This window comes from Hippoglossus stenolepis, chromosome 17 (assembly GCF_022539355.2).
Source record: "Hippoglossus stenolepis isolate QCI-W04-F060 chromosome 17, HSTE1.2, whole genome shotgun sequence".
NCBI classification, from domain to species: Eukaryota; Metazoa; Chordata; class Actinopteri; order Pleuronectiformes; family Pleuronectidae; genus Hippoglossus; species Hippoglossus stenolepis.
In genome coordinates this window covers 17721735-17749514 of record NC_061499.1, presented here as the reverse complement: position 1 = coordinate 17749514, position 27780 = coordinate 17721735, and the positions used below count along the sequence as shown (strand labels likewise).

At 39.0% G+C, this 27780-nt stretch overlaps 1 protein-coding gene across 1 annotated transcript in view; it reads left to right on the top strand.

Annotated features, from left to right (window-relative positions):
• The window catches only part of ctdp1 (CTD (carboxy-terminal domain, RNA polymerase II, polypeptide A) phosphatase, subunit 1), a 65198-nt gene that overhangs the window by 20449 nt on the left and 16969 nt on the right, over positions 1 to 27780 (top strand). Inside the window, exon 12 of the mRNA XM_035182543.2 lies at positions 13355 to 13617. Within this exon, the coding sequence (XP_035038434.2) occupies positions 13355 to 13617 (263 nt within the window). The remainder of the gene's footprint in view (positions 1 to 13354; positions 13618 to 27780) is intronic.

Here is a 27780-nt window from a genome sequence, read left to right as displayed (position 1 = left end):
AGACTCAGCACTTCTATACTCACTCCAAACTGAAAGTCATTGACTAGCAAACCAATAGAGGGTAAACCGTTCAATAATAATAACTCTTTGTATCGCAGCTTTCATGCAAATATGCAGCCCAAAGCTTTTTTCAAAACTCTAAACAAATAAACTAACAATAATACAGCAACAACAAAAATAAAACGCGTAATAAAAATATAATAAACCCAAAAAGATTTAACCAAAGTATTGCCAAAAGTTAAAAAGTAAGAACCAATTTTGATAACTCCAATTTAAAAGCATGATTCAAGAATATATCTTAAATTTCTTAAGAAGGGAGTTTGCTGATCTGAGATTACGGAGAGAGTATTGAACAGTTTAGTGCCATAAGACAGAAAGCAGTTTCATTAGATTTCTTAGAGTTTCTGATGTAGGAAGGTGCTAAGTTAAGACTTAATACTACTAAACTACTTTTAAAACCAGGTGCATGTAGCCAGGGCGCGGTCACGAGCAGTTGGGTAATGCAATTTCTTTTTTTCGTATTTGCCAATTTGCATTTTTTTTAGGACCGTTTTTAGGTTGATTCGTACATAGCTGCTGCAAACTATGCAAAGTTTAATACATGAATATGTCATCATTTCAACATTGCTCAGAGGTCAAATAGTCAATTTTGTTTTTTGTAACCTCATTAAAAATGTTAACAATATGTAGACCAGAGTTTAAAAAGAGCAACACTTCTATGGTGAATCAGAATTATACAATTGTGTATCATCTGCATTACAGTGATATTTGACATCACAGGGATGGATGGATAAAGGAAAAAGAACAGGACCTATAATCAATATAATATAGGATTTTCATGTGAGGTTTTCGCAGCCTCAGGTTGTATTTAGTAGTGACATTTCAGGTTGACTGCCCCCTAGTGGGCGGCATGGTTGCGCAGTGGTTTGCAATGTCGCTTCACAGCAAGAGGGTTCACAGCCTGTGTGGACTTTGCATGTTTTCCCTGTGTCTGTGTGGGTTTTCTGCGGGGACTTCAGCATGCAGATTTGGGTTAGGCTATTTGAAGACTTTTGATTGACTGTAGGTGTGAATTTGGGTGAATGGTTGTTTTTCACTGTGTGTAACCCTGCGATTTGCTGTCAACCTATCAAGTGTGTATACCCCGCCTCTCACCCAATGTCAACACTGATTTGCTCCAGCTAAACCCCCTGACTCTAATAACATAGAGACAATGAATGGATAGCTTTCTGTGCCTGTGTGCATATTTATGTCTAGTCTTGCTATTTGTTGGTAAAACTTCTGGAAAAGTTGGTCTGATAGACTGGATCTCACCTCCTTGTCACGTATGAATGAGATGGTTGATTGTTCTGAATCGAAATAGCATTTAGATCCACTTCATTATGCAGCCATTGTAGACAGCTTTTGGCTTATTTTGATCACTACGTAAAGTGAATCAATAGACAGCTTTGAAAACATCATAGCAACACGTACTTTGACGTACTGTTCCACACATTTTCATCTATTCGGATCTTGAGCAAACCTTAGATAGCTATCATGTCAGCCTACGTGTTACATTCTATATATTGTGCAATTATTGTAAGGCTGGTGAAGTGATTACTAATGTCTGAGAGCTCTGCACCTCCTGCTTGGATAATGCTCTTTAGTGGAGGCTGAATTCTGCTAATGCTTCAGCAGGGGGAAAGTGTGCAAAGTGGATCTCGAGATCTGCCAAGAGCCTCTCGGCAGGTGATTATTCTAAAGAAAACGATTGTGGCATGTTCACATGGGACACGACATGTGACAAACTATAAGGTCACTTGTTGGGTAATGGTAATTATGAATTTGAATAATTTGCCATATAGCATGGCTTATTATCCAAAGATGTATGTGTAAAGTGCCTTGAGATAAAGTATGTTATGATTTGGCGCTATACAAATAACATGGAATTGAATAGGTGGTGAAAGTGTATAATGTAGCAAATCCCCTCAACTCTGTGAATCTTGTTTGAGCTCATCGTTTTGGTTTTCAGACACAATAAGATGCGTTTGTTTGATAGTTTAAAAAAAATGTACTGTTGATGTTTTCAGTTGTAGAATGTGTTTATGTTAAGATGGCATAGAACATAAGTGGATGAGTCGATGCATCAGTCAAGAAGACACTGAGAAAGCTCTTTGAAGTTGTTCTTTCTTGGTTTGCAAATCTGATGTTTTCTTTCCCAACGGTGAACAAAGACATTAAATAATTTAGGTAAAACATGACTCAAGTATTTATGACATTAATTTGATGTAGAGTAGCCGAACTGGCACGATAGGCACCAGTGTGCAGGGGAGTGAATGATACATTTGTCCTATTTGTAGATGAGGCATAATTAAGAAAGGACATTTGTTGAGTGTTTCTAAAAATACAAAATATGAATATAAAAAAGCATGACCCAACAAACCGCAAGCCCCTGAGCTGTCAACAGCCCTACACACAGTTATTAATAACATCTTGTTATTTACACTAAAGTAGCTTCCAGGTTCTGTGTAGCCTTAAACCATTTGGTAGGTTATATATCTTGCAAGGAAATGGGACTTTGGTTTAACTTTATGATCTGGATGTCAGTGGGATTGGTCATGCTTTAAATGACAAACTGGCTCCAGTTACTGTGGTGCTAAACAGCCTGCCATGTTAACGCAGTTGAATTTTGAAATTAAGTAACTCTGTAGCTGCAGGCAACAGCTCCGTCTAACTGCTGTGCAATGCGTTTCTGAGAACGGACGTTTTACTCCTTTTTTCCCCGCTACACCCATGTGCTTGAAGATGGTGCAGGGCTGCATCACATATCCTATGAGAATTAGTGGCCTAAAATACTGCCTGAGCCAAGAGCTATTTAACATTTCCCTTAATATTTTACATCTATATCTCGGAGCTCTAAATGCAATGTATGATGGAGTGTCTTTGAGGATTTGGCTAAGGCATAATCTATTGATTGAAAAAAAAAATATTTGTCTAATTAATAAAGGTTTCTGTTGCTGCACATGTCAAGGCTTCTGTTCTTGAATGGTGTATTTGCTGGTTTATAATGATGAAGGGGCATATTTATTAGTTATAATTCAGAGGTAGATATTGGCAGACCCCTCAATGCTAGCTACCTGTAGATATCTACCTAATTAGGCTCCATGATTTGGTGCTGCCTTCTTCTGGCTTCCATAAGGTCATTGAAATAAAGATATTATTGTTCTGCAATGAAAAGCTGGTTATTCCAATTAGTAGATGTATATGTAAATTGTATTCTTATATAACCCTTTCAGCTGCTTATGTATTAGTATTTTCAGGTTTTTTTCTTAAAAAAAAAGCAAACTGGAAACTGTTTCTATTATTAATATTGAAGTGGTACATTATGTCAGTGGTTGGGTCATCTCAGCTGGGATGATTGGACTGAAGAATGTTTTGTCTGTTTCCTTTCTTGGATAATGGGGGATTTGCAATGCAGAGAATGTGCCACTTGGAAAACATATTTTTCTTGATTATTTGAATAAAATGTCAGCAATGTGTTATGATCTTAAGAAATTGCTGGCTTGAGTCCTTGTTTACCACGTTATTCATTGAAATGTGTTGGGACTTTTGAATAGAGAAGCGCAGGATAAAGATGGATCTCAATTTGATTTGTCAAAGCCAGTAATATGTGTATTTTAAGCTGACATTAAAGAGGTCTTCTAACTGTGTAAGGGCTGGCCTCTTATTAAGATGGCCATGAACAAGCTTAGAATTGATTTCACTAATGAAGAAATTAATTATCTCTGAACTCCTTCAGGGACATGATCTATCTACCCAATGTACTCTCGCTCAGTACAGGTGCCAGAACAAATGTACAGGCAGTCTTGTATATCTCACCTTGGCTGGGCCTTTTTAGCTCTAAAACACTGTGCTTTTATGTTTTTATTAGTCACTGCTGTTGTGCAATAAAACATTATTGTTGCATGGCCTTAATATATATTTTAATCTTACTCAAAGGCCAATTTCTTGCTAAAATAGCCCAATTGCAGTTTAATACCAATTTGATTAATGAAGTGTTCAGTGCACACACACTGGATATTGTTCCCAAAACACCAACAGCATTTACTGTGTAAATGGGACATTTTGATGGCTCAAAGCATTACGCTGAGTGAAGTTCACTATTGAGCAGGGATGATTTGGGGATGTGTTTGCCCCCATCAGGTTGTTCTTGTTGAACACCCATTGGTTCAGGCAGGGCTCATTTCTTCAGTTTTGAAAACTATAAAATACTTTCAAGAATGTAATACATTAACAATGAAGAAACATTCAGAGGGCAAGATGGTGCAACTGGAATTATTAGATAGATTCTATCCAGTACTGACCTTTAGCTTACAGGCTAATGCAGCACCTGGTCTCCATGCATGCAACAATTGCCACTGTCAAGAGAAGAAAAACAATTTTTTGTAGATGAAGAACTTATAAGCAAAAATATGCAAATCTGACTTAAGGCCAAAACTTTACGCAAACAATAGCTGTGTTGCAGAGACTTCTTACACATACATAAAATATCAAATCAAACCACAGATTTTGCGTAGTTACATTAAAAATAGATTTTATATTATTATACAAGTAAGCTTTGTGATTCATAGCAAGAAGGTTCTGGGTAGATGTATATCAGAGGCTAAGCCTTAGGGGTCTATTTGAAATAGACCATGATTCATAAATTTCTGATTTTGGAGTCTTAACACCACTATGGCACATTGACTTCAGCCAGGTTATTTGCAAGTCTGGGTATTTACTCCTTGCAAGCACTGCTGCATCCTTGTCCAACATCTTTTTAAAAGTAAAGAAATGGACTCAAAGGGTCCTTTGTGGATTTCAAATGTCATCCTCCTCGGACTGCCTTTGCTAAAGGGCAGTCTTTGACATTCTTAAACACTCTAGATCTTCAGGGCAAATAGAAAGAGCCAATCTTAATTGGCTGAAGCAAGGTACACATAAGAGTCAGGTAAGACAGCCTCACATTTAAATGTCACCAATGGTTACACGTTGGTATGTGTCAGGTTACCTGGAACAACATGTGCAGAGTTGCCCTGCTAAGAATCACAGCATTGTACCTACTGGGTGACCTTTCTTTAAAATTGCTGTTCCCTTGGCTGTGTGATTAGTGGAGGTGGCTGGAAACTCTTTCTTCCGCTGCTTTCTCTACCACCATAATGCACCATATTTACTACCGGGAAAACCTGCCCTATGTGTAGGACCTCTTGGCGAACCAACAGCCGGTAGCTGCAGACTGGTATTCCTGAATGGAATTATCAGTGCTAGAAAAACCCTTTCGCATTGCAGCCAGTCACTTGATGAATTGTTAACATAGAAAGTTCGGCTTAATGAAGCTTTAAAGAACACAAGATTTACAGCTAAAACCGTCTTCCCACCTGAACCAGAATGTCACCCTCAGATACTCTTACAGTGTCTCTTCAGATGACCTGTTATGATAACTTTTGTCCTTTACCTAAAAGATAACATTGCCTTGTGAGTGTATTGCGTTATGGGCAATAGCTTATTTAATGACGGATTTCTCTCTTTATATTTGCATTGAACACATGAGTAAAAAAGGTGTCTCTAGAAACAAGCCCCTGTGGTACAATATAGAAACTGTATGGATATAAATTAATAAAGTGTTCCCCAGTTGCTCTGCAGCAGATAATGTTAGTTAAGTCATTGTAATTTGAAATTCAGGCCCATGTTTGCATTAATATTTTAATGAAAAAGACTAATTTAACAGTCCGCCACGATTTTATGCCTACAAATTATTCCAAGTTTTTATCAAGTCACTCAATGATGTATTTAAAGATCCCTAACTGCATTTTATGTTGTTGCTGTAAAAACCGACACATCACATTATAAGGTTTTGGGAAATTAGTTAGCAACAGTTTCTTACATCCAACTGACACAGAGAAAGAGTGTTATTCATTTGGAATCATATTTCTGGTCACCTGATGAAAGTAGGTCTAATATTCACACTTCTTTCAGCTCTGTCTTGGTCTTCTCGACTCCTGAGGGAAATGGAACTACAACGTTGAGGGCTGTAAAAATAAAATACATCAAGCAAGACTGCATAGAGCTCATCACAACTCCAGATAAAGACCATAATTCTACAACATGTGTTCTTTGCAGCGAGAAACCCTTCTCCCTTTGCATATAAAGATATTGTCCCTTTAAAATTAATTGTTATTTCTTGGAGTGGGCAGGTTATTACATGAAGGACATTGAACTATACAAATGCAAGTTAAAGAACAGTATGATATCAGCTTTTACTCACTTGTTGCATTGGTTTGTTGATTATATATTATTATCATATAATATAACCATCATACAGCATCAAGTCAGTACTACACCTTTACTGTAATCCCTTTAAATACTGTATGTAAACTCTTAAGCAGAAAACAGGCACCCTTTCACATACAGAATAAGGCATTAAAACACAGAGTTTAAAGTGTGTATTGGCTGGATTTGAATCTGTCAGTGAATAACATTTTAGCTGCCTTTACCAATTTAGGATAAGTGGATTTATCAACACCGTTAAACTTAAAGTCAAATGAAATCCCGATGAGTCCAGACCTAATGAGTCAGGTGAGGATTTCAACACAAGGCAGTGTTGGGGCGACATGTGTGTCGCCATAGGGGCCCTCAGAGACATGACTCATTAAGCCGAGGATCATAGGAGATCAGTCACAGTGGTGCCAAGTCTCCCTCCGCCTGCAGATATTGATATCTTACAGCCTTTGAGAGGTGTAATCCTCAGAAGGTACTGAAGAGAACATGCTTTTGCATGAGTTTTCAAAATGCAGAGGCTTTTCAGGATTTTTGTCTTGGTGCTATAGAATTGCATACTGATGTTATTTGTTGGTTAAATGCATAATAGTAACCTGGAAGTTGTTCTTTTGGCGCAGACAACAGCTGCCCCAGGACAGTGCTTTAGCCCAGTCCCCTGCCGATGGACCCTGTGTTGTACTTTGCTGTGGCTCATATGTACCACAGAGTAGACAAATCCAATATGTAGTATATGAAAGCCTTTATTGCTCTGTGGCAACGGACTTACAGACCAGTAATTACAGCTGTAGTCTGAAGAATCGCAGATGTCCCCACAGAGACACCACACACATTAAGTGAAAGATCATCCAAAGGATTTGACTCAGCTGAAGGTGAGGTTTCTGTTGATTTAAAAGCTTCATTCCATATTTCTCTTTGCAAGAAAGCTCCAAGTTTGGTTGAACTCTTGTGACCAGGCCAGCTGAAACAAGCTGCTCCGGCCTGATAGCAATGCTGCTTGTCAATGTGACATTTCAGAAAGTTTTTAACCGAAAGGCCCAAGTGAAGTCTGTGGTATGTAGAAAGGCCAGGGCAATAATTGCATTAGTTTGGCATGAAGTCCATGGAGATGAACATGCCAAGTGATGCTTGTTATAGGCCGAGCATAGCAGAAATCGGTAATATGGATTAGGATGTGGACATGTCATGTCAGTAGGACTGGGCCCTTCCTGATAAAGAAGTATATTTTTACAGTATAGAAAATGGCCTGGGTTTAACAGCAATTAAACTTTGGAGTTATGTAGAGTGCTTTTTGTAGAGTAGACACAGTACAGACTAATGTCAGGTTATCATTGGATTTTTGATATTCTATATGTATGTTTAAGCTTGGAAACATAAAATCTCTTTAAGTGGCTCACCTGCAGAGTAAACAATAAAATGTGACGTAGTTATTTTATTTATTTTTTAAATTGGTTAGTCCTTCTATATATTGAGCAAAACTGCAAAACATTCACTAGTTCACTCTTTCTGAATTTGAAGATGAGCTGATTTTCTCTTTCTGACATGGTTGTAGATTTGAGAAGCTGGAAACGGTGAAGTATATTTGCATTTTTTTGTAAAAAATGTGAAACATAAAAAAATGATTAGCTTATGCTTTCAAACATTACTTCAAACTTACTCAACTTGTTCCAAAACTCAACAAAGCAAGGCTAAAAGTGAAATCGTCAGCCTGTTGGCCTCAGCTTGGTGTGTGTGTGTTGCTGTCCGTGGTGCTGAAATTTTGCACTTGTTAACACTGAGGTTGCAAAGCAGCGGGATACAAGTTATCAGACCAGTGCTACAGGGTCAGGCGCAGTCAATAATGCCGACACAAGCCCATTACCGCTCCGAGACAAGCCACTCCGTCACCCAGCATCTGTCCCTAAACCTGGAGCGCTATGAATAGTCCCTCTGCTGCGGTTGCTATTCTCACGCGGTCCCTTGCAGCCTGACAAAAACATCTCAAGTCATCTGAATGTGGCGAGATGTCCACTTTTGGACCTCGCTCAAACAGTTAAAGCTCATTTTGGCAGAAGAAATTTGGTCTGGCTTTTTTTTCCCTCTGAACCAAAGTGATTCAGCAAAGTGTATCATTGATATAAAACTTTCGGAAACCTGAATTCTCTAGAGCTCATTCTCTGAAGTGTTTTTGTGTTTGAAGCCGCTCTTGTTTTTTAGCTCAGATTTACTTAACCACCCTCCACTAACCTCAGCTGCGGTGTAGCACGTCTCCCTGAGATGATGGTTAAAAAAGAAACCGGTATCCTCCTTTTTTGCGGAGCCTCTTAAGAACACTTGTTCTCAAAGGATTTCTGTGCTTTCTGCTTGTGAATGCTTCAGCTTCCATTCATGTAGGCGTCGGTAGAAGTAGACTGAAGATGTATATTCTCGTTGCCATTGTTACTGTCAGATTGGGACTTGGCCCTTGCTAATGAACAGGTGAATATGGTTGTAAGCAGAGAGGCGTTTGAGGCTTTTGGGCTTCTGATTGACCATTCTCATCAGTCCTTTCATCTTACATAACATATCTTTTGTGGCCTGACTTTTACCAGTCAGCACAATGCCTCCATGTCTATCTCTCTTCTTATGCATTTGCATTCAATTCCTTTTCTCACTGGGGCCTCAGGTGAGCTTTTTTCCACAAATGCAAAAACCTCTATCTTCCTCCCTGCCCACCTGAAACGACCTGTGCGCAGTCTGTTTCCATTCAGCAATCACCTGTCTTCCCTACAACCACCTCTGACTACCTTTCGCGGATGAAGTCATTAATTTTGGCAGAGAATAAACTTTGTGATTCCCCCATCAGTGGGGATGTACTATGTAAAATTGTCCCTGCACACTCAGTCTGGTGAATACACGAGCTCCTTGTACAATAACCCAGCGCAAATAGAAATTGTCCAGGACAATGAGCGCTGATTGACTGTCTGCATGGAAATGTGTCAGGCTCTTGCTACGGGCTCGTCCTCATCTCTTCTCTGACATTTTCTTCCAGACACTCTATTGTGTCTCTTCAGAGACGTGTTAATTTACTGAGACATTGATATTTTTCTTTTTAAAGTCGGACCCGTGCTCTTCAGAAACTTTATCCACTGCTTGCCTGAGTAAACTTCTATCTTGGTTTACTTCAAGCTGCAGTGTTACCTCGATGCAGTTAATTGGTTTTTTGATTGTTTGATTTCAAGCTTGGGGCAGATTTGCCATTTTAATAGTTTTAATTTAACCTGCCAGACTTTTTGAAACCTTTTGAAATGTGTATTACAGTCGAGCAAAGCTGTCCTCAATATAATTATGCATATTGAAAACACTTGTCATCGCATAGAGCTAGGGACTGCTTAAATGATAGCGTAGAAAGTGTGCTGCTGCTGTTTGTTTTTCTTGTTCACACTGGACCAGATCAGCCTGAAGTCAGCAGATGGTGTCTATGGTACTAAAAACTAACCTTGTTGAAACTTTAAAACTCAATTTTCACGATCAAGACATTGTGCAAAAGGGAAATTGAGCACACCGAGGTGCCTAAGAACAAAATCAAAATGACATTTAATGTACAATCTACAATTTGAACCATTACTTCCATGTACTTTTCTGGACTAGTGAGTTTGGAATAATGTGGCTGAAATTCTCTGAACTATACATGTATGTAGATTTCTAGTATGATTTGCTTGGCTAATATTCAGGTAAGATTATGAACTGGTACAGTTTGAAAGCTTTTTGAAATGTGTGTGGCAATAAATCGGGATCCAATTACAAATGTAATTTGACTTTGAGGCTCCAACCTGTCAGGGTGTAACAAACAATCAGTCCTAAGTAAGATGTTACAACAGAAACTGTTTGGCCACTGATTTGCTTTAAGTTGGCCTCAGCTCAGCCGACACTCTCTGCTCAGGGTACAGCAACCGGCTGCTCCCACAGAAACAGCTTGTCCTAATTGCTGCCTTTCATTTAAAATGAATGACTCTTGGCTTCTCTTGCTGCACATGAATCTTTCAGAGTGAGTTACACCTCAGGCCAGATGTGAGTCTGAAACTAAAATATCTATGTCTAGACTTAAAGAAGTGAAATCTTAATGGCTTAGCTACGTTTTAAAGTGACTCCCAAGTCCCTGTCTTTTGTGCAATAAAACAGAGCACAAAAAACTTCCTCTGTTTGATGTTTGCTTGTACATCTATCCTCAAAGGATAATTCACCGCAGTCGACCACAAATGTCTACACAATAGTGTTGCAGCTGAAGCGTTTGGTCAAAAATAAATTGCATGTCCTGAAATCACACTATTATTAAACTGTACTCGCAGTGATAAGACCAGTAGCCTGACTCTGAACTAGCTTGGAGATGGTGCCATGCTGTGCTTTGAAAAGTTCCATGTTGTGCTCTTGCTTGGCCTTTGATTGCAGTCAGGAAAAGGATGCTTTAGAAAAGTTTGCCTCACTGTTTGTGGGGATTGTTAATGTTTCCCTCTCTGGTAAGCCTGTGATACCCTCTCTGGCATAGTGAACTGTAGAATGCTTTTTAAAGTGTAGTGAAGCAGACATGGCTTCACTGGCCTGGAAGTGTTTTCTTTTCTTTTCTTAATTTCTTTTTTTGTTATTTTTTGCTCAGACATGAGCTTTTCTACTGTTGCTTTGGAATAGATGTTGGAGAAATGGAGCAAAACCACCCTCGGTATATAATATAAAGGCCTTTTTCCAGAAGTTCGAATTATTCTTTACAATCTAAACTTTGATTTATTGAACTTGAATACAATTTATTTTTGTGTAAGGAAACAATAACTGTAATGATGCTGCTGCTACTGGGCAGTTTTCTAATTCACAAAAGATAATAAAAGTGTTTTTGGACTTGGTTGGTTTTGGATAGTAGTTGATAGACATCTGAGAGCAGGCATAGCAAGCCTTAATGATAAAATGCTAACTGAAGCGTAGCCCTGTTTGAGGCCCCTTTTCCACAATTTTACTTTACCCACACAGATGTTACACAAATCAAATGACTGAGACCCAACAATACCAACATTGCCAGTTGAACATTGATTAAAAACTGTCTGTTAGATTTTGTCTTTTTTGTCGTTACAAGATTGATCGAGTACATACATGTGCTAAAACAAGCACCACATATTAAGACAATTATGATTTTCCTTGATTTTTTAAGAACTTCACTGTCACTCAGTAGAGTGCATACTTCAGCCAATGGTCTACAGTCCCCTCACGAAACCACGTTTACATTCCCTAGATCTGGATTTTTATTAGGATCTGCACCAAATTGCACACACTCATAAATGTCAGTCCCCTTAACATGCCTGATTCTTTTTTCATAGATTCATGAATTATGATGTTGAAAAATCTCCCAATTTTAAAGAAAAAAAAATCTGGATCCGCCCACTGATCTGGATCTGCACCCACATTCAATCGGTTCTTTCCTGACCCATAATGCATCCTTCCACCACGTGTTATGGTAACCCATAAGGCACTTTTTGCATAATCCTGCTAATTAACAGACAAAAAAACCAAGATGAAAACATATCCTCCTTGATGGAAGTACTTTAATATGGGCTTTCAGTATCTTGGTAGTTTTTCTGTGCTGTGTGAACCCTGATGTCCAGTTCTTTTTATTTCACTACCACACTGAGATCCTTGTAACAGCTGCTGAAAGGACAAGGCCCAATGACTTGCCACTGTTAACACTTATGGGAGACAGCCATGAGGAAAAATGTCTTGAGGAAAGTGGAAAAAAAGTCATTTGCGTCGAGATGAAATGTTAAATTGTGTGTTACTAACTAACATAGAGGGAAACAAACTCTGTTTGCTGTCTTATTGGTATCCAACGATATAATTTGTCACTGCCACATGGGGTCATTCTCATTTCAAATTGATTCAGAAAAAGGAAATTGAGTATGCACACCAACATTGACATAACATGCTCAGACTTTCTCTTATTTTTGTATTTTTATATAAACAAAGCAGCCTCGCTCAGACACTCCTGGTTCCTTTACTGTGACTCTCTGTCTATCAACAAGGCTTTAATGAGCCTGGCTTGATGCCAGTAATGATCCTGGCACTAGCCCCAAGAGAATGTCCCTCTGCATTAATCTCAGTTTTCCCCCAGCTACGTGCCACTAATGAGTTGTTGGACGAAGGACTGCATATTGGCTGTGGTGATATTCTCCTCAGATGGTTGTCAATTGGCTAACCTGTTGTAAATGGTCATTAACCTTGGGGCGGTATGAATGATGAGCTTTTGAAGGAATACAAGATTGATGAGCTGGTGGAGCTAACAGTTTTGCTTTTAATAGCCAGCCAGGAGATCCCACTGGACAGATTCACTTTGTTGGGTCTGCGTAGTTGTAGGTGGACAAAAATAAATCAACATCATAATGTTTAACCAATATAGTTTCACGGCCAATGAATACCAGTGAACATTTGATTTTTTTTAACCGTTAGATTGTCTGAATCATTGTGTTCATGACCTCAGTTGTTGTGTCCATTAAAAGTGCAATACATATAAACTGCAGTACAGAATGACCAATGCAGCAGGCGTTTTAGAAGCCTTGTCCAGAGAGAATCGACTTTAGAGTTTTTACTGTCATGTACTATAAAAGAGGCGTTGCACCAAACAATGAAGTCCTTACTTTGCTAGACCTTCAATGACGCACTGCCCAAATTTGAATCCCCTCAGCGAGTTTACAGTACAGCATATGACCCATTTATTTATAGAGGGAAAACCACTTCCCTGTTGTAATGAAATGCATTTTTCTCATTATTTCTATTTAATGGTTTCCTACAAGTGAAAGCTGTGTTGGGAAATTTGCAAAAAGTTCACTTGAGTATATTTGCTGTGACGTCTTGTATTTAACAATGGAAAAATAATGGTGTTCAGTGGAGGCAGAGAAAGTAATTAATCTTATAACAACTTGAGAATGGTTCATAAGCAAAAAGCAAGGACTGGAATGAGTAGATTCTTACTTATGGAATATGTTCTGTAACTTACCTGTGATCTGACCCTGACCAAAAACAAAACATCGCTCACAAAAAGCTCTTTTCTAAATACAAAAAACAGGTGGACGACATGTTAGGTGAGGAGAGCGACAACGAGAGTGATGGCCGAGGGAAGGAGAAGCCAGGTAATGAGGAGGTGGAGGATGAAGAAGAAGAAGAAGAAGAGGAAGAGGAGGAGCAGCAGCAACAGCAACAGCAGCAGCAGCAGCAGCAGCCAGGAGCTGGACAGATAGCAGGAGACGGCCATGATGCCCAGACGCTGACCCTGGAAGACAGGCTTCAGACGCCGTTCAGTGAGGCCGGTCTGCTGGGTGGTGTGCCAAGGTGAGACCCAGAACATCATGATATAATCCACATGTTTATCTCTTATTTATCTTTTTGTATTACCCCTTTACTTCCTCTTTTTGTGTCATGACTTCTACTGCTTCAGCTGCCACCCTTGAGTAATGGTTCATGGATATCATATATACATTTTGACACAGACACAGTTTGTCATTGTCATTACGGTTTGCACTCTTTCTCTTTCACTGCTGATCCTCTACTTTTTGCATAAACACCTTCGGGTGAGAAGGATGCTCATTTCAAATTGCAGACAGCGTGCATTCAACTGGGATTATTTATTTTTTTAAATCGACTGCATATTTTCTGGTCCTGATTCTCCACTGTGTATCATTATAACACACCCTTTTATCAGCGTCTTTATGCTCGAGCTAGAGGGTCTGGTCTGTTGCCATGTAAACAAATTATAAACAGAAATCAAGCAGCTGAAGAACTCATGAGTCTCTTATTAGTCAAGGACAAACCTGAGCCAGATTCAGTCTGTACTGACACATTATTTTGTTATTTCCCTGAATGGAATACATATCAATTCTAAACAAATAAAAAACAAATTTACCAGAAGGATAGTTCCGAGTGTATTGCACAAGTTATTCAAAATCATCTCAATGTCAAAAACACTGAGACATAGACCCAAGAATATCCATAATCCAAAAATCAATTCAAATTTGACATTATGCTACATTAACGTGACTAAATATCCATACATACATTAATACATATGTTATATCTATATAATATGTAATGATTTACTAAAATTTTCAGTGGCAAACTTTCTCCTCTCGGTTCACTTATAATCTGTGTGAGCAAGGAGGCAAATAAAACATCTGCCTCCTGTGGTGAGGCAAATCACATCGTGCCTTCACGAGGAGTTCATATTTGTCAGACTGTGACCCGCGATATTCACTTTGCATTTGTGTACGTGTGACTGTGCTCTATGGTTTTAACTTAAGTGAGCAGTAACTTATATACGTCAGCAGAAAAATCACAGATAAAACGGAAATAATGACTCTGTTCATTCAATAAGATTCTGTGAAAAAGTTTTATTTCAACTTAATTAGTCAAAAGTTTCCAACTAGGCTAGGTTTTCCTGCCTCTTCAGCCTCACTGCTTTGATTGTCAGAGATTTAAAAATGAGATATGCAGTGTTTTTCTACACCTGCATTTACTCTCAGGCACCTTTCCTCTGGTTGTGGATCAGCAGTTTCAGCTGCCCGGGCCTCAGCAGGCAGCCGCAGCAGGGCGAGGATTTTTTGTTTTCCCTCCCTTCTTCTCTTTTGGACATGTCAGTCCATCTGTCACCTGGTCTGACACGTTTGGTTGCCGCTAATGAGACAAGCCAGAAATACACTGTCCACGGCGTTGTTTACTTGCTGTTGAAAACCTGTGGAAGTCGGACTGCAGTCAGCGCAGCGGTGCAGAGGAGCCGCACGTTACACACGCCTTGACACACGAGGGGAAGAGGGTAGGGCAGTGTGGACTTGTAACGGCAGGTGGGTTTTGGGGTCCTTCCACAGAAAGATGCCTCTGTCACTCTCAGGCTTATATTTTTTAATCACAGTGGTTCCCTTACAACTCTTTATGGTTGTAAAGGATGTTGCAATCACAGCGGATGTGTTGTTGCTTGGTGGTTTGAGCAGCACACTGCCGGTGGTGGAAGGTTTGGCTATAATGGTAGTGATAGCTATTGATGTTGTATACAGAGGTCATTTTATCTTGCTGGGAAGCGCAGTTCTTAGTGTGTGTGGGTGCTGTTAAAGAGTAGTTTAGTTCTGTTACACTGGAACACACTGTTGAGCCTTCTCATTTTCATGGGCTGAGCTAGGGTTGTCAAAAGTATTAATGCTTGGATACTTTCAATAATATCAAAAAGTACTGAAGCAGATCTACAATCATATTTTCATGAGGCCACATTAAAGCAACAACATAGAGGAAAATCAACTGATCTTCAATCTGTAGCTGTTACGCCATCTGCCCAGAAGCAAAGTGCCACCATCATACATTTTCTCTTCATTTTTACAGACTCGTCTGTCCACATTTATTTTGTTTACATCTACTACCGGTATAAATAAATTCATTAAGTTCTATTGGTATTAAATGGTATTGAGCATCATTTTTTTATACCAACATCGTAGTCTAAAATGTTGGTATCGTTACAACCCTAGGCCCAACACAACTGAACACCAGCTATGCCCTGTAGCCCTGCACTCACAAATTCATTCATTTGTCATTTTCTTTAGGGAGACAAGACAAGGAATATAACTATCTCATACCAGTTGTACCTCAAGTGTAGTGGAAGCACATATACAGTGATGGAGGCTGGAGACCTGACATTCACATAAAGGTGTCATTGATGCCGTCTGGAAAGCTTAAGCAGATGAAATGTAGACATAAGGCCGGGTCAAGCTGCTGAGTATCTGCTCTTACACGGAGACTATTATAGAAGGGGAGTTTAAGGTACGTTAGGTCAGGTATATAAAACTATGTCACCTCTCATTAAAGACTTATGACAGCACAGCCTGATACTCACTGCAGAGCCAAATGATGATGGGTCAAACAGCATTTTGCATTAATGGGAACGCTCAACCAATTTTGGTCACGATTTATTGTATATTAATATCCAACATTTTCTCTAGGGCAGCTGTATAATGCTATCACAACAACCTTTAAATTGAATATTTAAAAGCCACCACTACTTCTCCCAATAACCTCCATGATCTGGGCACCTGGATGGTGCCCACATGGTCAGAGTGAATTCCAGTATAAGTATATCACACTTGATGTTAAATGCTATCGTTAGTTTGTTAAATTTATCTTTCTTTTGCTTTCCTCTCTACTTCTCTCACCTTGAGCTTGAGCGGCAGTTATTTGTTCACCTTAACCGATTGTCACCATTTCCTGTATCTGTTGTGGCGCACTGCCGAGTCGAGGGTTTAGGTAGCATTACTCATGGAGAAATAATATCAAAATATCTTTAAGATATGCCCAACAAAATCCCAAATTCAAATTACATAAATACATTCTCATTTTACAGAGACTTACAAACACATTTCTCACCACTACATCACACGTTCTCAAAAACAACACGTCATCCAATCATCCTATATGTCAAATATGAGAAGCATATCGGTGTATACCTGATTTTAGTGAGCGCTTTTATACAACCCTGTCTGTCATCCACATCTATATGTCTGCCAACTGCATTAATGTAGTTCTCTTGTCTGATAGAGAGGAGAGCTTGTCTACATTGTTGCCCAGTAAGCCATTAGAGACTATTTAAAATTGATAGAAGTCACATAGCTTCTTCCTGATTTGCATGTGACTCTGTGGGACCTTCAGATGCTGGCTTAATACTTTCATTCTGTCAGACTCCATCCCCGGCTTCAGCACTTTCTAATATTTGGCACAAAATAGTCATCCATCTGTTGCTAAGATACTGTAGTGATGTGAATGTGTGTTTTGCTCTCGCCATCATTCAGTGTCTGCTCCTGCCTTTCTTTCCTGTTTCTGTCTAAAGTAAAGAAGAAATCTGTTCTGTCGCTCCATTCAACTACAAACACTGCAGCTAGTGTTAAAAATGCAACCATATCCACATGATTTACTGCTTCTTCTTAATACATTATCGCACGCAGCTTGCTGCAGACAAAACATGTTTTTTTGTTATATTGACTGAGCATGGAAGAATTTACACCCACAGTACCAGGTTAAAGGAAGCGGTACTGTGTGCTAAGGACCAATGTTGCCACTTTTTGCAAATCGAAATAATTACCTTCAACAAAGATGATTTATTTTCTTTCACCTTGTTAAGGATACATCATATACGAATCTGCACTCGAAGAATTCCACTTAACCACAACTTTTTTTACTTTTTGCCAATTAGAAATTGCTTATTTTGGTTGATCAGTTTCACTGGCCTGTTTACTTCCTGATTAAATTTGAATTTGTTGACAAAGAACAAACAATGTTACCGGCTGTCATCGTAGAGTGTATGTAAATATGGACGACAGGATTTCTCCCCGGAAGTGAAGCCAAAGTGTCTCGATCACCACCTGGTGGCTGGCTGCAGTATAGGTCATGAATCATGCCTTCTCCATGTTAGTGGATGGAACATGAACGAAACATTGCAGGTAGTTCTTATCACATTGATGTATGTTCAAGTGCTGTTTTTCTGGTTAGATAAGTTTTAATGAAATAGTTGATGCTGTAAAAATGGGGTGAAACATCATGATTGACAGCTGAGAATAACTCAAGACTGGTCGAGGCTGTGTATTGACGACCTGGATACTGCGGCTCATCCCACGTTGCGCAGGCTGACTCAAAATGCTCTAGATGGCAGCAATATCTGAGATATTTTGGCTTCATGTCTGGATAATGGGAGGAAGTGGCGACGTGCCATTAATCTTTATTTACAGTCTGTGGTTGTCATTAAACCTGCAGAGCTGAGCCAATGAAAGAAAAGCCGGATAGTTAGAACCTCCTCCTCTGTATGATGAAATATGAACACATCACAGAGTCTGTGGGAGCTGCCGATGAGTCACTAGCAAATGAAATCACATGAAGGAAAAGGTCTTTTGAGATTCAGAACTAGCATTAGCAAGCTTGGCTAACTAGCTTCTAATTTTTTAGGGGATACAAATGTATTTTTCCAAATGTTGAATGTTTTTAAAAGAACACATGTATTAAACCAATAAATAATTGATAACTAATAATACAGTATGTGAAATTGGAAAAAATCATGTATCAACAGACACTGAATATTCAGTACAGAACTACTAATCTTCCTGTTTGCTAAGAGCCACTCTAGTCCTTATCTTCTGCTATTTTTCACTTATGTTTAATTTATTTATTAAAAGTTCGGTTAAAAGCTCAGTTTTGAAGCCATTTTTCTCACAATATTTGTAATGAAGGACTTCTAACAGGATAATTACTGAAAGAAAGACGTGCTCACTGTTTTGGGGTCAGTTCTGGGTTCCTTTTGAGTTAATCCATGGACTTTGATACAGCACGGTGTCATGGCTAATGTGTTTCGAGCATAAACCCTGGTGTCTGTTCTAATTCAAATGCTGAACAAATGGAAAAGGTTACTGAACTTTTTCAATCAAAATCAGCCTTGAAGTGGCTTAACCCCAACTTTGGGTCTGTCTTTGCCTTAAAGACTAAGACAAAATCCAGTCAGCTCATTTGTGAATGTGTTAGAGGTGAATGATTAATGTAAAATGTGCAGTTGAAATTGGATGAACTTAAATCTCCCACAAGCCGACAGAAGCTCCTGTCACATCCTGAATGAGGCAGTGCAGTCACAGTTGTGAGTCAAACTTGTTAGACTGAAGTAATTCGATTTTTGTGCCTTAGGAAAAACTTTTTTCACATTACAGCGGCTTCAGAACAAAATGATTTTTCCCCCTAAGTCTCATAAGCATTTTATACATGATAAATTGGCCACAGCTAAAAATTTCAGACTTAAAACAAAGAGCTCCTTAAATAAATTATTTAAGTAATATGAACATAATGAATAATTAATATTCCTCAATGGTAGGGACTTAAACAGTGATACGTCTATCAAGGCATACTGTATGTAAGGCCGAGTGCCGGATCAAATTTTTTTCCCCTCAGACGCGGAGGAAACACCAGAATCTAGTTTTAGTTGTATATAATATTTACTGGTTGTTCAAATTCCTTTAGTATCAGCCTGAAATGATGACATATCATTTTAGGTATCACAGTAATGTAGTTATCTGTATATATGAGAAGCAATAAATGGATCTAGGATTGTAGATCCAAATACATTTTTACTGTAGCTGCAGTGAAACAAATGCCTTTATTTCATTGATCATCATCATGTTTGTAAAATTTACCCCCCGCCATCTGTTTGTTTGTTTGTTTGTTTGTTGGTTCATTAGTTAGCAGGATTACACCAAAACTGCTCAGCCGATTTCCATGAGATCTCATGTAGGGGTGAGCCATGACCTGATTTAAAAATCATCACATTTTGGTGCTGATCCAGCTAAATAGGCAGATCCAGGAATTTTTCTTTCACTTTCTTTAAAATTGTGAGATATATTTTTGTTGATTTCTCAGAAAATAATTGTGTTTGCAATTTGGTGCAGATCCAAATAAAAATCTGGATCTAGTGAATTAAAAGGCAGTTTCATAAGGTGACTGTTGGGTCTTGGCAGAGGTATGCGCTCTGAGTTCTAGCTTTTAGTGTCATTTAAAATTAAAACCATGCAGTTACATATCCTAAATACAGTATGTCGTACATCAAATACCATATAATATATATATGATTTTGTAGCACTCACCAGGTGTACAGATTTCACAGTATTGTTAGAATAATACCATGATAATACTGTTCAGTATGCATTTATTTCACTAGCTTTGGTTCCAATACCTTGCTCCCATTTGTCTGTGGGTATGAGAAGCAGTTTGACATGATGGGGGATTGCACAGTTCAAAACTCTGTTAAAAAAGTAACGATTCTCGAGGCTGCAGTCTGGATATGACAGACTGAGACTTCCACTGGAGGATTAGCGAGCGGAACTCTTGGTGCCAAGTGAAGCACAGCTCAGGGATTTACACTTTCTCCACCAAAGATTATCACAACTGAAGTGTGCAGTGTGCGTTGTGTGAGTCAGGTCGCCCTTCTCGTCTTCCTCATTGATAAAGTCCCTGCTTAAACAAGGACGGAGAGAAATTCTTTAGAAATAATTGGAAGCAATTGGTCTTTAATTACCAATTAAGGTATCAAGAAAGTCCAAATGGCATCCAATTAAAGTGCCGGTGAGGTTTGTCTCTCTTTGGCAGTGTGCTGTTTGGAGACAATCGCCATTAACATCAGGTCTCTGTTGTGCTGTCAGATGCTAAATCGTGTCTGGGACGTTTCTTTTTGTCATTAACTGTCTTCCCGTGTCTCACCCTTAACTTTTTCCAGCCAATACATTTTCCTTTGATTGTTACATATATTCCATGACAGTCTGATTTCTTTTTACAGCAATTAAACCCATTAACTCCTCTAACACATGCGCTGTTATCAGTTCTCGTCACGTTTAATTTCCTGCCTCTGGAGGCGATTTGCAGTAAATCAGATGCTCCGTGTCCCCTTTTTTTCCCCAGCCTGCGCCGTGTATTGTTGGAGTGTATTTATTCTCGAGTGAAAATGAAAGTGGAAAACTTGTCAGCTTGAGTGAGCATGTTATTATAACATTACCAGGACAGAGGTGATGCAGGAGGCAAATGGGCTGTGAAGTTTTCCCATTCAGGTTGTCAGACAACGAAATCTCAAAGTCAAAATGTGTTTCATCTTGTCTGACCGGCATTGATGCTTGTCCATCAACCCCAAGGTGGCGGCGGTAGCCTGATTGGATCGTGGCTATGCTGTAACTGTATGTGTATATATGTGACTGTGCGGTGCAGTGAAGCCTCTCTGTGGTATGTTTACCATCACTATGCTCCTCGATAGAGAACTGATCCTCGGGAAAGAAGATGGGAATATAATGTGCACTGACAATGGCAGAGCACAGCGTGACCAAAGGTGAATGTGCAGACAGGGTTTGATATAGAGAGGTTTATAAATGACACTAAAATATATTTATAGTTGTTGTGTTCTGTTCTAAACCTGCCTGTTTGGAATGGGCTCTTTGCTTGGCCCCGTGTTAATTCTCAGGAGCTCCGGAGTCAGAATGATTCCTCGTCATTAGTGAGTTCTCTTCAAACAATTCTACAATATACTGTCCCTATTTTATTATTTGTGTGCTGGATGTTGTGTGCAGAGTGAATTTTGGAAACTTTGTGTTCATCCTACCTGATTTAACTGAAGATTTGATAGTCAATGTTTTTCATAAAATGAAACTAAATTTGCTTTGATACTGTTTAAGTGTGTGTCTTATATATCACTGGTGTTTTTTTCATACATGCAAATCGCACCAAATTTGACATCGCACTGTGTGAAGCTGATAAGATGAATAGTTTTCCACACACATACAAACTGACTTTGTGGAATTGGTTTTCTGCACTCAGTTCATTTTCAAACATGTATTTCTTATGTGAGAAACAGTTTGTACAACATGGAAAGTGGAACACATACAGTATATGTTGTGGATAGACTTGTCTGAGGTGAGTGAAGAATGAGTTTACAACAAAGCCTTGTGGTTTATGTGTACACAAGCTCATTGTTTTTATCAGAGATGCATTTTGAATAACAAAGGATTGATTAACTAATTGATCAAGTCATACATACATACACTGTATACGAATTAAGATTTGTTTGCCAAACTCTTCTGGAGGAGTTTTGACGAGTGGAGTGTTAGCACTCTGTCTTTCATACAAGACTCTTCATAAAACATGATGGCAGGATTAGAACTTCTTTATTAATTGATTTCAAGTCATCCTAAACTGAGTCGATATCCTCTTCATTAGTGCCCCTGCTGCCTCACTTGAGTGAGACAGGAGGTAATTAATGGCATATAATACGTTTTAATATAGGGTATGTCATATATTATGCCTGACAAAAAGTTATGTCTAAACGATAGTTGATGTGAGAGATCTGGAGGTGTCTGCAGGAATGCTGTAGATATGGATATTTTATGTTTCCTGCTCAGAGTCACCTTCCTGTCCCTGGCATTGAGATAAAATCTGATTTAAGACTGATCTCAAGAAGATGATAACAAACCTGACATGACTGCTACAGACCCAGACTTGTTATCTGCTCTCTCCCATATGGTATAATACTGAGATGCTAGGGTTGGCAAGTTGTTTCTGAAACACTTTTATCTTATTTGTTGAAAACCTCAACAATGTCTGACATATTTGTTTGTCACTAAACAACCTTCTTGCCTGTGTGCACTTTGCCCGTGCTCTTACTGCAAATAACGAGTCTTCAGCCGGAGAGACATACACAACCGAAGCAGGGAAGACTGTCAGACGTTGGGGAGCTAGTCACAGAAAAGCCGTCTAGCAGTTGTCAGGCAGTGCACGTTCATGTGTTTTGAGGGCGTAGCTTTGACGAGAGGGCCGATGGGAGGGGGCGGAATGTTTATGTTGCACGTTTTTCAAACTGTACCCTGCTCTTGCTTGCTTTTCCAGGAACTCTAGCTTTGAACTGAAGTTTGAAATTCGATTTTTTTTAAAAAGGGACAGGCCCACTGCATATATTCAGGTCAGTAAAATATACCTGTGTCAAGTAGTTAGCTGAGATTTCCAAACCTTCTACTCTGGTAGAAAATATTTAAGACTGCTCACAGGAGAGGACAGAGCTCCTCTACGGACCGAAGTCCCTCTGCTAAGTCTGAGCACTCAGTGTCTTTTAAAGATTCCTGAGGAGAAGCCAGTGATTCATTTGTGCCCTCTCGTTAATCAAAGGCTAGATGTACGGCAAAGCATGAAGTCATGTCTTCTGTTTGAGGGCGCCCACCGTGTGATACGTGTGAAAGAGTCTCTTAGAGCCGATTAAACATGAATGAAATGCACAGCAGCAAAACGCCCCTGACGTACCAAGAAGCTCAGGCTCATTCCTTCTCTGGCTCTGCTACTTCCCGCCTCCCTGCCCTCCCTCTTTGCTTATCGGCAAATACAGAGTACACAGCCGATAACAGTGCATTTTTCAAAATAACTTGTATAACATACATGCTTTATATTGCTATCATTGTTAGATGGCCTGGCTCAGGTTAAACCCTTTGAAATACAAATACATACAGAGAATGAATGCCTTAGAACTTCTTTAATGATCTAGTTTGACGGTCTTAACTGAAAAAGAACACATGAATACATCTAGGAATACAAAACAATTACATCCTTTACATAGTTTGTGCAGCCACATGTGTATAAAAATAAGACCTTTTGAGTTTTAAACAGTATAGTAACATTATAAAATGGTGCAGCAGCAACGTAAACACTAAATTAATCTAGGAATAAACAAAAACTAGTGCCATCGGTCTAAGTCTTACACGTTACATGTTGCCGGTTTACTTGTGGGCCTTCCCAGTCTGACATATTGCCGAATTGCTGCAATTTTAGCTAACTCTGGCTAATGCTAGACTAGAAGAGGAATTGATTTCTAGGAAAAGCAATTTGCAGTGTTATCTGGGTGGAACTAATTTACTTTAAAGACGTGGTAGAGGATCTGCTCTTAGTTTTGTGTATTCGCCTATGCCTAACACAGCATTTTTGGCATTATCTGAAGCATTTCCGATGCTGATATTGGCACATCTAGTTTTGGGATAAGGAGGGCTCCAAAGGCCATCTCTCAGTAGTTTCCTTAGCCGGCAAGGTAGAAGACCATATTATTGTGGATTTTTCAGCCTCATATTACAAACAACATATTGATAGGGCCTTTGGGCTGTTGCTTCACCCTATGAAGGCCACTGATAATGAAACGAGTCAGAATTACACTATGCAATTTCCTGCCTATCGTACTCGTTCTTTCTTTTGCTGCTGTGATGCCCCAGATTCACTGGAGGGATTAATAAAGTTAATTTAACCCAAAATCTTCTTCCAAATTGTATTGGACTGAATAAGCTCAATCACGAACAAACTTTGTATTCGTGCTGAAGATGAACACAGAGATCCCAAAATGTTTGGTTTTGCTTGTAAGCTGTGCTTATCAAACAAGCTGGGGATACATGAATTCATTTCCTTTCAGTCTGAGATGAAGACTCAACCTGCAATTTTCCTGGCTATGTTGCATTTGCATTTTATTCAACTCCAGGCCTGTTTTTATCTACTGAGTATAAAAATGTTTATTCCAAACATGATTGTATTGTTTGGTTTCCACAGGAGAAAAATCCCATGAAATGATGAAATTGCTTGTTGTGATTTGCTGTTAATGTCCTGCTTTTCAAACCCGTCCAGCTCCAATTCAGTTTTGGTAGATTTCTTTTGAAAAAAACATATCACTTTACCTCCCATTTAGTCAGATGTTACATCGATGGTGGAATTAACGTTACTTCAAAAAAACAATCATGACATTCAAAGGTTGGCACTTTAATAATGTAAAGCTTCCTTATCTAACAGTGTTTAATAAAAATAAAAAATCCTGTTACTACTTTTTACCTTCACAAAGCTTTTCAGAAGCTTTACATTTTATGCCAGCATTGTAAACACTAAACAATTTTAGAAATTTCCGAAGGAGAAGTTTACCTGTGTCAAATCCAATGTCCACCATTTGCTGCCTATTAACAGGTGGTTATTATGAAGCTACCTGCTAACTATCAGAAAGTTAATTGGCTGGATTGTATTTAGGCTTCATCCACACTACCATGTTTTAGTTTTAAAACTACTAAACTGCCTGAGACGAAGGAAAAATGTTGCTAACTGTCAGTATCAGCTCCACCTCGTTGTTGGTCCAAGAAAGGAAATCCCTCATCTTACTTTTCACCATTGCCGTTTCCCGTTTTTAGTACTTTCTGTAACCAAGCAATCAACTGTCGAGTACATATTCTACCTTCTGGTTACACCGACATATACATGCTCAATGTGATAGTTTCTTTAATTAGGTGTGTTGGTATGGTTGGGGATTATTACTCATACAAAGCTGAAATGCTTTTGTGGACGGAGATGTTTTTAGTTTTAAAAAGAAAATGCGTTGGCATGGATGTATCCGATATTTTGGAACATTAAGTGACGAGTGCTAGTTCCAGTCGTCATTATAAGCATATAACATTTACACCTCTTACAGCTTGTTAACACATCAGAATGTATAATGTATTCATTTAAATTGCAAATGAAACTGGCTCATTCAAATGCACAATCAATGATAACTCTGTGTAGAATTTAAACAGTAATTTGACACAGCGGACGAGTGCCCTGCTTACATATCATTTAACTACCGTCTTCCTCTCCCTGGTTTGGTGTAATTGAATGTTATTGTGTGACAAGCATCAGAATGAATTTTCTCATGAATAAGGCTCATATTTTTATTTGCTATATACAATATAAAAAGGAAATTACAATTATTTTCTGCAGAGACCACACTTCTGAGGGACCTCACACTCTGCACCAGACACTTTTCTAAAGGTCTTCTTTGGTGCTACATCAGCTTGTTCCACTGCAAGTCGCCGCGGAGGCTGTTCTTAAGTAATATATTATTTGGAAATAAAAGGTGCCCTGGGAAATGTCTCACATAATGGTGCATGCTCACTTTTTCTCCCAGTGGATGTTCCTGCTGGGACATTTTAGAAGTGGTTTCAACCAAATGGGGTATGTGTGTTAAACTAAGGGCAACATAGCACAGTGAGGAAGAATTCTCCCCCAGGCACCTGAACACAATTTGAGCCCTGTTACCATATGTACTGTTTGTGCTGTTTTAGCAGTATTTGTTCTACACAAGGTCTTGATGAATTATTAAAGCTTTCACTTAATTTTTTTCCTACATAATTTATACATTCACAAGAGATTTCTCATGGTCTGTCACGCTCTCCGGGGCACTGTGCTATTTTCTTTTAGTCAAACACCTACAGTCGTCACCGTTTGAAGATTAGATTTAGATGTCCTCGGATCTCACACTGAGCTGGTGTATAGGAAGAATTTAATGCCATCTTAAATAAATATTGTGTCTAGACTGCTTGTGTAAAGCTGGCTCATGCTTTTTCAAGGTGGTTGAACTCTGGTTTCCCTGCAAGACGGAACAACAGAGAAGCCTTGTGCCATTAAAATCCCGACGGCAGTCATTTTAGCTGCGCCCGAGCAGCCGTTCAGACTGAAAATACCACTCATTTGAATAAAAAATGCTCAATGCTTCTACAGTTATGGGAGAAGAGACGAAATGGGAGGTCAGTTAGAATACAAACCTCCATAAATTTAGAGGCTTATCAGAAAACAGTTTGTAATACTAATAGACAGTTTTTTCCAACTCTTATTATAGGGGCAGTTATTCAATCCTTCATCTCAACGATCACAACATGAGATATTCTTGTTAAAAACGTTCTCCACGAAGGGTGCAGTAGTGATAGGGTCTGAGCAGTCGTGATGAGCAAATGAGCAATTTAACATGTGAGTGCTAACATGGGAAACTGGAAAATATGCAACACAGTGTGCATCATCTCTCTGTAGAGTTTGAGTCAACAACATCAGAGCTGTAGAAAACACGACACAGCTACACAGGAGCTTGCATGTTCAGCAATTGAATAATGTCTCAGTGTTAGTTTCAGCAAAACTTTTCTGTCACCTTTCTGGCTCTGGGTCACATTCATTGATTAATTACACTGACATTATTGTCATATGCAGCTGGTGATTTGAATGTCAATGAATGTCCTTTGCCTCATCGTCTAGACTGGTTTCCTGTATTTAATTGCATCATGTGTGGTTCAAAAAAAAAAAGGTCTTTAAAAGTCGTACAATTTAATTTCGAGGATATTGCATAAACCCTGGGAGGACAGTGTTTTTTGAAGTGGTATTAATGATGCTCTGGACAGAGACCGTCTCTTTTAAATGTGTGCTGAAGGCTGATAAGACTTAATACTCCTGTAGTTCTCTCAGTTGTGTACGAAGAATCCATATCTCTCTGTAACTGGTCTAGCATGGTGTGCCATGGCATAGGGAAATGTATTACAGGTTGATGAATGAGTCCCATGGTGTAAAAAGTAAGTTTTCACTACTCTATAAACTAGAATAACTACTCTCTCTGCTACCCAGAATTAATTTGTCCTCTCTCTCATGCTGGCATCATTACTACATTCTTTGGGACGGGTATAATTCCAGCAGCAAGAGCAGCTTGTTCTTGGCGCCAGAGATTCATTAGTGTAACGTTGCTTGTAGCATTGGGCAGTTTGTCAGGCACATCGAGAAAATCGTTTACTGCAGAACTAATTTCTTTCCCTCGTACTGCATGTAAGTTACTGTTAGTGACAGAAGAGGCAATAGCTGCTTATTGAATCTCTGTGTTTGTTTCCCTGGAGGACAAAACCTGAAGTTGGGGTCTCTTTCATGGTCAAAGGAGCCAAACACAAAACCTATTCCACTGGTTCTACTCTCTGACAAGCTCATCTAGAGCCAAATCCCCCCATTCCAGCTCTGCTGTCAAATGTCCCTTGTTCCAAGGAAAGCCAGTTCATTCTGCACACATCACTTGGCACCACTTTTTTCTTCTTTCTAAAGTGCAGAATTTCTTCCAAAGGAAAATGTTTCACTTCTCTATTCTCTGATGTCAATTCAGACAAC